The sequence below is a fragment of the Peromyscus eremicus genome, chromosome 4 (assembly GCF_949786415.1).
Source record: "Peromyscus eremicus chromosome 4, PerEre_H2_v1, whole genome shotgun sequence".
Taxonomy (NCBI): Eukaryota; Metazoa; Chordata; class Mammalia; order Rodentia; family Cricetidae; genus Peromyscus; species Peromyscus eremicus.
Genome location: NC_081419.1, coordinates 85,762,299 through 85,775,231, shown reverse-complemented (window position 1 = coordinate 85,775,231; position 12,933 = coordinate 85,762,299). Strand labels below are relative to the sequence as shown.

The following is a 12,933-nucleotide window of genomic DNA, read 5'->3' as shown; positions in this document are numbered from 1 at the left end:
GGCCTCTGCAAATGGCACATTAAGCTATGTGATGGATTTAGCCTTCGCTAATACAAAACAAAAAAAGAGGTTTCTGGGCTACACGCTACTTTGGTAAAAATGTAGACCCACTATTTCTGAGAGTTACGGCTCCCAGAGCTGGCAGAAAGCGGACCACCGCCATGTTGGGAAGCTAAAGTGGGTGGAGCCAGCAGCCATAGCGCCAGGCTTAAAAGGCTACAATTTAAAGCAATAGGCTCAAGATAATATAAAAAAATAAGCCACGTAAAGATGGCTACCACACAGAGAATCTAGATTATGTTCTCTTTAATATTCGTAACTAAAGAAAAACATTTGATTACAAAAGCTGTTGAGTTATGCCAAAATGTATATTTTAAAGGTACCTTGACTTCAAAATTTGGATGTAAGGATATGTTGCTTTAAAAAGGAGGCTCTGATTTTGTTTCCACAGAAAGCCAGAGGCTATGGATTTATTCAAGATTAAGATACATCAGGTTTAACCAGCCAAGACCCCCTGAAAGGTCTCCGATGACACCATGGCCCTGATGATCCAACATCCAGAATGGTTTCAAGGCAACTGGCTCAGATGACATACCCTCATGGACTATTCCATAATTCTAAAATTTTCTTTGTATCCCCATAAGATACAGCGCCCCCCTCCAGCAAAAAGTAATAAGAAAAACTACGTCCAAATTCCCAAATATACCAAGCTGACTTTGGAGATATGTAAAGGTTAAAACCTTCCTTTTTAAGAAAAGAAAAGGGAAAGTGCTGTGGGATAGTCTGTATGTCAAGTGTGTTGCTGATTGGTCAGTAAATAAATCACTGATTGGCCATTGGCTAGGCAGGAAGTATAGGCGGGACAAGGAGAAGAATTCTGGGAAGTGGAAGGCAGAGAGAGGAGACACTGCCAGCCGCCACCATGACAAGCCACATGGGAAGATCCCGGTAAGCCACGAGCCATGTGGCAAGGTATAGATTAATGGAAATGGATTAATTTAAGATATAAGAACAGTTAGCAAAAAGCCTGCCACGGCCATACAGTTTGTAACTAATATAAGTCTCTGTGTTTACTTGATCGGGTCTGAGTGGCTGTGGGACTGGCGGGTGAAAGAGATTTGCCCTGACCGTGGGCCAGGCAGGAAAACTCTAGCAACACCTAGACAGGCAGTGGTGGCTCGTGCCTTTAATCCCAGCACTCGGGAGGCAGAGCCAGGCAGATCTCTGTGAGTTCGAGGCTAGCCTGGTCTACAAAGTGAGTTCCAGGAAAGGCACAAAGCTACACAGAGAAACCCTGTCTCAAAAAACCAAAAAAAAAAAAAAAATCCATACACCTATGAACACTTCAGTTTTGATAAAGAAGTAAGAAATACACACTGGAAAAAAATTGGCAAACTGAAAAAAGAAACTGGCAAACTGGATAAATGCATGGAGAAGAATGCAAATAGATCCACACCTATCACCCTACACAAAATTTAACACCAAATTGATCAAAGACCTTAACAAAAGATCAGATATACTGAACCTGACCAAAGAGTAAGTGAGAAATAGCCTTGAACTCATTGGAACAGGAAAAGACTTTTTAAAATAGAACACTAATAACTTGGGCTCTAAGAACAACAATTAGTAAATGAGACTTTGTGAAACTGAAAATCTCTGTATAGCTAAGGACACCACCATTTGAATAAAGCAGCAAGCTACAGAATGGGAAATATCTTTATCAATTACACATCAGATAGATGATTAATTTGCAAGATATCTAGAGAATTAAATAAAACTGGGCATCAAGAAAGCAAACACAATTAAATGGGAGGGGGACACATATCTAAAGAGAGAGTTCCCCCTAAATGAAACACAACTGCCTGAGCTCTTAAGAATGGTACAATATCATTACTTATCAGGGAAATATAAATAAAAACTACTTTGAGATTTTTTTAATTTTTAGTGTTCAACCTTAATTTTTATCATGGTCAGATATTGTTTTTCTAAATAAGTAGCTATGAATTTCATATGTTTGCTTTCAAATAATTCTTAAACTAACTCATTCCTATGGATTTCCATAGTCAATTTTTGATTCTCTTTTCCATATTTCCTTAACTGACATGTGTGAATGATACTGTTTGCTCTTTTTTCTCGTGTATAATTCATTTTATATGATCCTATGGATATGTTTATCTAAAAGTTAAGATTGTCCATGTGATTTTTCCTACCTATTCCTTGGTTGTGTCTATAAACTTTTTGAAGTTCTTCAGCATATTGTAAAAAACTTTGATGAAACAACATGTTATTTTAAGGCCTATTTCCATAATGGTAAAAAGAAATGACTATAGCATATGGATTACTAAATTTTCTAATTGATTTCTATATAAATAATATTAACAAAACAGGGAACATTAAGAAATTATTTATTCAAGAGGACTGGAATGAAATTTTCAAATTGTCACTTTCTGATTACAAGTGAATTAGCAGGTCCAGTCTCCTCCTTCCAGGCTGAGCTAAGTGTCCCTGCATAAGCCTCACGTTCCAAACAGCCAGCTCATGCACTGTGAATTAGCTGGATCATCTTTGTAGATTCCTGGGAGATTTTCTTGCACCAGGTTTCTACTTGACCCTGAAATGACCCACTTTTCCAGTTGTTTCTTACAGTATCCCTACCCCACCCTACTCCCTTACTCAATCCCTCTTACTCCCAACTTCCCCTACCCCCAGTCCACTCATGAAATTTCTTCTATTTCGCCTTCCCAAGGATATCTGAGTGTCTCTCTTGAGCACCCCTTGTTATTTAATCTTTCTAGGTCTGTAAATTGTAGCATGGTTATCCTTTACTTTACAGCTATATCCACTTATAAGTGAGTACATACCATGTTTGTCTTTCTAGGTCCTGGGTTACCTCACTCAAGATGATCTTTTTCTAGTTCCATCCACTTGCCTTAGAATTTTGTGATGTCAATATTTTTTTAACAGCTGAGTAATCCTCCATTGTGTAAATGTACCACAATTTCTTTATTCATTCTTCAATTGGGGGATATCTAGGTTGTTTCCAGGTTCTGATTATTACAAATAAAGCTGCTATGAACAAAACTGAGCAAGTGTACTTGTGATACGATTGAGCATCTTTTGGTATAGCTGATTCTTGAGGTAGATTGATTCCCAATTTTATGAGGAACACCATATTGATTTCCATAGTGGCTGTACAAGTTTGCAGTCCCCCCAGCAATGCAAGAGTGTTCCAGTTACTCTGCAGGGCAGCACGAGCTGTCATTTGCATTATTCATCTAAGCCATTCAGACAGGGTTAAAATGAAATCTCAAAGTAGTTTTGATTTGCATTTCTCTGATGGCTAAGGATATTGTATATTTCTTTAAGTGTTGTTTTTGGCCATTTGAGATTCTTCTGCTGAGAACTCTCTGTTTTGATCTGTACCCCAGTTTTTACTTGGATTATTTGTTTCTTTTGATGTCTAGTTTCTTGAGTTCTTTATATATTTTGGCAATCAGCCCTCTGTCAGATATGGGGATTGTAAAGATATGTTCCCATTCTGTAGGCTACTGTTTTGTCCTATGGACAGTTTCAGCCAAAAATTCTAGCAAAATTGGGTAAGTAGCCTGAACTGGCCACCTCCTGTGACCATGCAAGACTACCAGTGGGGGGACTGGGACACCAACAGAGCCACATAACCTTTGACCTACAGTCTGTCTGGCCTACAGGATATACTGGGGTAAGGGTGACACATAGTTTGTAGGAGTGGCTAACCAATGACTGGTTCAGCCTGAGACCCATGCCACAAGAATGAGCCTACCCCTAACACTATTTGGAGTACCCAGAACCCAGAGGCTGCATGGCCCAGTTACCTGGGATATAACCAAACACTATTGGAGAAAAATTGTTAATGTAATGTGCTGTGGGATATCTTTCTATATGCTGTGAACATGTGCTGCTCTCATTGGTTGACAAACAAAGCTGCTTGGCCAATGGTGAGGCAGAATAAGGGTAAACAGTATAGATGACTTCTAAATGGTCTTATTAAATAAAAAACATGGAGCCAGATATTGGGGTGAAAACCTGAGAGATCAGGGAAATAGAGAAAGCCACAGCTAACCTCACCTCACCAACTCCACAGCTTCCCCAGAGACCTACTCCTGTATACCGATACCTATATGCCTTATTGTTCTGTTCTCTCATTCGCTCTCTCAGCTCAGTTATTTCACTTTCTCTTCTTGCCCAGCTCTGTCACTTTTTGTCTGTCTGTATAGACCTCCAGACCTCTATGGTTGGTGCTGGGATTAAAGGCATGTATCACCATGCCTGGCTCTGTTTCCCAGTGTGGCCTTGAACTCACAGAGATCCAGACAGATCCCTGTCTGCCAAGTGATAGAATTAAAAGTGTGTGCTACCATTGCCTGACTTCTGTTTAATATAATGGCTGGCTTTTTTTCTCTGTTCTCCAGGTAAGTTTTATTTATTAGAGCACAAATAAAATATCACCACAAAACAGTACATTCAAACTGAAAGATGGAAATGAAGAAGGGTGGAGTCAAGGCAGATGCTCTGAGCTGCTACCAGAAGAAGCAAGATATGAGAGAACAGATAATGCCAAGAAGCCATGTGGCAAAATGTAGATTAATAAGAATGAGTTGAGTTAAGTTGTAAGAGCTAGATAGCAAGAAGCTTGAGCCATAGGCCATACAATTTGTAATTGATATTAAGCCTCTGAGTGATTATTTTGTAAGTGGCTTCAGGACTGTAGGTGGGAGAGATTCATTTGGAGAAACTTTCTGCTACAGTAATGATGCTTAACAACATTCTGCTATACTTATAGATTGGGACCTAGCCCAATAGTCATAAGGGAAGCTTCATCCAGGAACTGGTAAAAACAGATGCAGAGATCCACAGTCTAACATTAAGCTGAGCTTGGGTAAATCCTGCTGAAGAAAGGAAGAATGGATTGTAGGAACATGAGAGGTCAAGAACATCATAAGAAAATCCATCCACAGAATCAATTAACCTGGGTTTATAGGAGCTCACAGAGACTGAACCAACAACCAGGGAGCCTGTATTGGACTGACCTAGGTACTCTGCATATATGTGACAGTTGTGCAGCTTGGTCTTCTTGTATAACTCCTATCAGTGGGAGCATGGGTTGTCTTTGACTTTTGTGCTGGCTTTTGTGACCCTATTCCTCACATTGGGTTGCCTTACCCAGCCTATACTAGGCAGGGTCCTTAGTATTACTACAAGTTAATATAGCATATTTTGTCAATATCCATGGTAGGCCTTCCCTTTTCTGAGTAAAAACAGAGGATGGGGGTGAGTCAGAGAGAGAGTGGGGATAGGGCTTGGGAGGAGGCGAGGGAGTGAAAAATATGGTCTGGATGTTAAATAAATAAATGAATAATAAAAAACAAAACAAACAAAAACAAACCAAACAAGACAAAAAAAGCCAAAGGCTACAAAGGAACTTAATTAAAAATCATTTATGTAGATGACCTGAGGTAGAAACATCAAGATGAAAAAATAGATTGAGAAGAACAAAACATATAACAAGATGAGGGTAGTAAAACTTACCTTTTTTTTGAGCTATGTATTAACAGTATTTTGTTAAGCAGACACACATCTGAATCATTGGATGCTGCTTGAAAGCAAGTACCAAAATTTAGTTATTAATTACCAAATTACATACCTGCCTCCCAAATTAAGACAAAGGAGAGATATTATAGGTAACAAGATAATCTGAGCAAATGAGTAAAGTCTCTAACACTTAGGAAAATGACATAAGCATAGATGTTGCATACATTGCCTTAAAATATTCTAATACATGAAGCCCCTAGTAAACTTAGAAATCAAACCATAGTAATAAAAACATTTCAGAGTTATGAAACTATCAGTTCCCAGAGGGCTAATCCATGGACTAACAGCAAAACTCCTGAAAAGTAGTGGAAATGTCATGGAATAATACAGTATGGACAACATAAAATTTGAAGAAATAAACAGTGAGTTCTAGAGCAAGCAACCAGAATATATGTAATAGTGTAGAATGTGCCACAAACTTGTAATATTTAAACAATGATGATTTTACCAAAAATAAATAAGGATGCAAATTGACAACTCTTTAAAACACATTTCAAATTATAGTCACACCAGGAAACTTAAAATATGAAAAGCCCCTTTATACACTGATCCATCTTGCCAGCCCAATCTAATAGGAATTAAATGACTATTCCAGTTTATTCTTTCAAATATGAGTTGATGTATTTTAACACAATATTTATAATTTTTCTCATTAAAAATAATATGTAGCCAAGTCAATGCATAGAAACATGAAGTATGTAAAGGAGGAATTTTCAGTATCTAACACAATATAATATTCTTGCATTAATACTAAATCAGTTTTGTCTATCATACAAATTTGCTGTTGTATATGAAAGAGTCCTAGGGCTTTTGAGTTTTAAAGCAATAATTGAATTACAATGAGATGGCCATGATACAAACATTGATTTAAAATTATGATCTTATTTTTTTGGAAAGAAATGAGTCAGAACTATCAAAAAAATTTTACCTATTACTTTGAAATATTACTGCTTTGAAGAATATTTGAATTCCTCTCAACTCAGTTCCTTTCCTGAGGAAAGGAACCAAAGGTTACAAATGAACTTAATTGAAAATCATTTATGTAGGTGAGCTGGGGTAGAAACATCAAGATGAAAAAGTATATTATGAAGAACAAAATACAGAACAAGATGAGGGTAGTGTGACCTACTGCTAGAAGACCAGAGAATTGTGCTCTTCCAACCTGAGCAGGCATAGATTCCACTCTCAGTGTCTTTGAGCAATGAGAAGCACAGGGAGTTTTACTCCTTCTCCAATTCATCACTCACCTGATGAAGGGAACACAGGTTCAAATGGTCCTTATGTGTATGTGCAACAACACAACCAATTAATATGACTGGGAATAACATTCAATATCTATTTCATTTTTAGTTTTTTATAGAAACTGTCTTCCCTGAATACTGTTTTTCTCAACAGTCAATGCTTAGCAGATTCAAAATAGAATAATAGACAAATTGGCTGTTCCATTTGATAACCAATAACTATGTGACTACAAAATGTTTTCTTAACTTTGAGATTTGGTGCTCATTGATTTTCTGACTTACCAGAATCATTGATAATATCTGATTTGTATTAATAAAAATAATAAAATATAAGAAATACTAATACATATTTAGCTAAAATACAAAACAACTATTATATACTCTAAATTATTCATTTATGGTGTATACTTAAGTGGTTTTTCACAGTCTTCCAAAACAATTTATTAATCAGATAAATTCATTTTGGATTTATTTGATGGTTTTCTTTGAGTTTCACCTGCTTGCCTTCTTGCATTTGGAAACACATATTTTATAACACAAGATAAAATTTATGACCCATAAGAGGTCATTTTTGCTTCCATCTGATTTAGATCTAGCAGTTTTGCTCATCAAATATGGAACATTTAAAGTTTGTCTGTATAGCTGATATATGTTATGATTAGATAAAACACAACCTCTTCCAATTTTACTCTAATTTTCTTAGTTACTCTTCTACTGCATGACAAAACACTAATAACCAAAGCAATGTATAAAAGAAAGCAGTTATCTTAGTGGCTTATAGTTCCAGAGGATTAGAGTCCATTGCTATATGGCAGCAAGCATTTGTGACAGACAGGCAGGAATGCACTGGAGTAGTGCCTGAGAGCTCACATCTCATCCATAAGTATGGGAGAGAAAGAGAGAGAGAGAAAAAGAGAGAGAGAGAGAGAGAGAGAGAGAGAGAGAGAGAGAGAGAGAGAGAGAGAGAGAAGGGGGCTAATTGGGAATGATATGGACTTTTGAAAGCTCAAAGCTTTCCCATAGTGACACACCTCCTCCAACAAGGCCACATCTCCCAATCCTTTTTGAATAGTTCCACTAACTACATACCAAACCGAAATATATGAGACTATGGTAGACATTTTCATTCAAACCACCATGTTCCAATAGCTATAGTGTCTGGCAATAAGATAATACAAAAGACACTTAGTCTGACTTCAGTCCCCATAGTCTTTTACAGTCTCAACACAGTTTGAAAGTCTGAAGTCTCTTTGGTGACCCCTGCCCCCCACAAATCTCTTAATTTTAACCACCTACAAAATCAACTAGTGGAAGTTGGTTTCTCTTTCTACTGTGTAGATTTTGAGGATTCAACTCAAATCCTCTGTCTTGGCTTCAAGCTCCTTACCCAAGGAAGCATACCACTGCCCTCCATTGCACTTCTTGTTGAAAGACAGATTACTTAGAAGAAATTTCATTGAATAGCTAAAATTTAATTAAAATTGTATTACTGGAAATCATATGAGTAATAAGAGCTTATTTTACAGTCTATGTAGTTTAGCAAGAAGTACTCAAGATGTTCTGTTGTTATAGTGTGTCTGTGGACAGGGGAGAACAAGTGGTGTGTATGCTTCAAATAACTTATAACGGTGATTTGATCTATGAAGAAGGGGTCAGAGAACGTAAGATCTCTGAAAAAGTGAGAAAGGCTGTGGAATGCTCTTTTGCTGGCAAGACACCAATATAGTCATAATTTCAAGGCTGCCTACTATGGGCCCCACACAAATAATAGTAATCAATTGTAGATCAAGGAGTAGGCTATGTAGTCCTGAACCTCCTTGCTGAACTGCAAGTTCCTGATGATTTGGGGGCAAGGCCAGACATTTTCTCTGGTTGTGATTCATTGATGAGCTCACCATTCCATAGGCATAGTTACAAACCAATGGGAACACAGATGGCTATGGTTAAACCAGTGGACCAACAAGTAAAACAAAAATACATAAATGTAGAGAGGGACTCCTGTGTGTATTGGGAGGGGTGTCAATATGAGTAGGAGGGAAATAAAAGGTCAGGTGTAGTGACCAAATGCCATCAGGTTTAGCAGATATTGTCAAATAACATATTTAATAAAATAAATATGATGATTTAAAATTATTGAGAGTTAAATATAGCAACACAGTTGAGTGAAAATTTTTTGGATAAGATACCCCAACCTCCATCATATGTACCCATCAAGGTACATGATCAGACATAAGCATGCTTGCCTGTAATCAACTGATTTCTGGAAAACACAATGAAGGCATTTGCATGTTTTGTTAGATAATTTGTAAAGGTCTATTTAACTTATTTGAATACACATACAAGTTGATTGTAACCATTAACTCATAAACATTAGGACATGATATTAAAGAAATTATGACTTTTATCTCTGAGTATAAACTAGATATCAAATAATGATAAACATGTATACATATGGTTTTGTCCCACAAATTAAATACATTATCAAATGGTAGATAATACATATATGAATATATATATATATATGATATTCCAAGAGCATATAATATTTACCTAACTAGCCTTGGTAGTTACATTATTTCATCATATAAAGTAAAACAATGATAATGCAAATAAATTGATGGAAGTACATTCAAATACTATAAACACTTTGTTCTTTCAGATAAGGAATAAAATAAAGAAAAATTCTTAATTTATATGAATAGTTAAGACTTAACTGACAGAAATTATATGAAGATGAGACAACTGCATTATGATTTTTACTTGTTAATCATTTTGATTTCTAAGAAGATGTAGATTTTGCAAATTTCTTCACCATCTTCTGTAATAAAATTAGAATTAAGATTGGCATATAATGCTATACAAAAATGTTCTAAAAGGAAATATTTATAAGTAATTAAAATAATATATTCTTAATAATAATCAAGTGATCAATAATAATCTAGTGATCAGACAGTGTTGGAAACACTGGAAATATTCAGTAAGTTTTCATGATTATCATATTTGCATCATTTTTATCATCTTCTAATCTTCAGGCACAAAAGATTATGCTGAAGTATTACTCTAAGTGGTGAAACCATAAGTGTGAGACTTTTGAACATATTTTAATAATAGTTATTTTAATGAACATACATTAATACTAACAAATAGCTTGCAGAAATGAAATTGTAAGATAGAATTTCTAGTTGAAACGTGGTTAAAGTGTTGTGTAATCTGAAATATCTTATTACATAAGAACTTTAAAAATTATCCCCAAATTCACATGTGATTTATCAGCTTCTTTATGGCATTTTTAATATCTTTATTTCTCAGTGTATAGATGGCAGGATTCAGGAGAGGTGTGATGACTGTATAAAACACAGCAAGAAACTTGTCAACCCAAGTGATGTTGACTGGCCACAGATAGATGAAAATGATGGGCCCAAAAAACAGCACAACCACTATGATATGGGATGTACAGGTAGAGAGTGCCTTTGATGAGCCATCTTTAGAGTGAAGCTGAACAGTTAGTAGAATGTAAGTGTAAGATATCAGCAAGAGAATGAAGCAAGTTGTTGCTAAAACACCACTGTCAGCTTTTATCACGATTCCAAGAGTATCAGTATTCGTGCAGGCTAATTTCATCACCAAAGGAATATCACAGAAAAAGCTGTCTATTACCCTAGGTCCACAGAAAGGTAGTTCCAAAATCAGAATCAGTTGACTAATGGCATGTATAAATCCAATGATCCATGATATCAAAACAAGCCAGATGCATTTCTGTCCATCCATGATGCTGGTGTAGTGGAGTGGCCTGCAGATGGCCACATATCGGTCATAGGCCATTGTTACAAGAAGTACCATCTCACCCCCTCCAAAGAAATGCACACCGAGGATCTGGCTCATGCACCCCCCAAAGGAAATGGCTTTATTATCTTTTAAGAGGTCTGTGATCAATTTGGGTGTATTTACTGAGGAAAGGCAGAAGTCAACAAATGAGAGATTAGCTAACAGAAAGTACATGGGAGAATGGAGATGATGATCAGTGATGATTAATATCACGACAAAGAGGTTACCTACCACAGTCATCAGGTAGAGGGTGGCAAATGGCAGCAGGAGGAAGATCTGTAGTTCTCTTGAGGCACAGAGTCCTTGAAAAATAAACTCAGATACAAGAGTCTGGTTTGCATCTTCCATTTAGTACACTTCACTAATGGCTTACATAAAGAGGGCCGAATCAAGAACTCTTGGAATAGAAGATAATTTTTTTAAATTATCAAGTAAGCAGAAATAATGCAAACTGAAATCTCAGCAACTTATCCAACCCAAATTTAAAACACATATTCCATGTGTTTATATACTGTGTCTTAGGTGGGAAGGTTCCTTAATGTAGAATGATGGGTCAACAGTTTCACACATCTGAAAGACAATATGTGTAGTATCAAAATGAGTATATTGTCTAAAAATATTATTAGCAAATATTCTCCTTACATTTTTAGGCCTTAAATCTACGTTTTTCTTTATGAAATCAGAGACAATTTTCTCCAATGAATATCTGAGACATAGTTAGAGTCTCTTTATTTGACTATCATAATTCCAGAATGACAACCTATTATCATATTTCAGACACAAACACAGAATTTTTAGACACAAGTCTGTTGTTGACTGTGTATGAACAGAGTTGAACCAAGTCCACTACAAAGTGTGAGAGAAACTATTCATTGAATAAACTGAGAACACATGTGCTTAAGACACATTGTTAGCATTATGTCTTTCCTTTAACTTTTGACTAATCCATTGAATTGCATCTCCTAACATTCATATATTGACAGGCTTGAAGATGTTACATATTGTCATATATTTACTGGCTTTCTACTCTAGAAGGTGTGCTTTCATGTAATAGTTTGAATAATTTATTCATGAAATTATTTTCCTGCTTCTCAATCTTTTCTTCCTTCCTTCCTTGACTTTCTTCCTTTAATTATTCCTTATCTTAATTTCTGTACTTTTTCATTATACTGCTAGGTTTGAAGTTGGAAGATTAGAAAATTAAGTTATTAGCAAGTATTGTGTAATTTTGGTGTTAAGTACTTTAAAGACATTATATTTTGTTGAAAATAATGCTTATTGATTTTCCTGTGTCAATAAATTCAATAAAGTAGCAAAGCTGTAGGGCAAACTTATCTGTTTGTCTCTAAGCCCTCTAATACCACTTTCCAACTATAAAGTAACTGATAGGTAACTTGATTTTGAGTATTCTAGGATAATTAATGACATTTGTAAAACAAGGCACCTTTCTCTTTATTGTGAAATATAAATACAGTGTTTACATAAAAGCGTAATTTCATTGTGTTCAAAATTCAGTGCACTTACCCTTGAACATCAGTGACATTTTCACATAACTTTTTATGAATTTTGTGAATTATCAATGAACTATGATTATTCTAACTCTATGTGCTCTCATTTCTCTCCAATCTCTATTAACTACTTTCTTATTGTATTGTTGATATCTTGGGAAAATGCAGCATCTAATAATATAAAGATAATCAGACAATATTAGAGTAAGTTTAGTGATCTGTGAACACCATACTTCTCCAAGTTGAGAGACACAGAACTTGTAAGATTATAAGATATCATTAGATAGTAAAACTGCTTTAAGTTTTCAGAAGGCTTAAGGATTTCTTGGAAGGGAAACTTGTATAATATTTTTTGTCAATCTCAATAATTACAAATGCAAGAGTTCCTGCAAAATCATCAAAGAGGTTAAAAAATATATGTGCTATTAAAACAAGCAAATATTCAGTAGAGGCAGGTACAAGCCCTTTTCCCTGCCTCAAGGCTGCATGAGGTGTCCCATCATAGGTAGTGGGCTCCACAAAGCCCGCTCATGCCCCAGAGTGGGGAGTGGGTTGGGAGGGGGAGGCTAGGAAGGAGGGAGGAAGGAAGAGGGGGATCTTTGATTGGTGTGTAAAATGAATTAAAAATTTTTCCTAATAATAAAAAAAGAAAAAAAAACAAGCAAACAAATCTTAAATCAGTAGTTAAGATGAAAAATGATGCAACAATCATTTTATGAAGTACTCGTTCT

General features: G+C 35.8%; 1 protein-coding gene across 1 annotated transcript; it reads right to left on the bottom strand.

Moving 5' to 3' along the window:
• Positions 1-10,124: 10,124 nt before the first annotated feature.
• Positions 10,125-11,042, bottom strand: LOC131908443 (olfactory receptor 4K3-like). The gene has a single exon (XM_059259486.1). The coding sequence runs from the start codon at positions 11,040-11,042 to the stop codon at positions 10,125-10,127; it is 918 nt and encodes a 305-aa protein (XP_059115469.1).
• Positions 11,043-12,933: the final 1,891 nt, after the last annotated feature.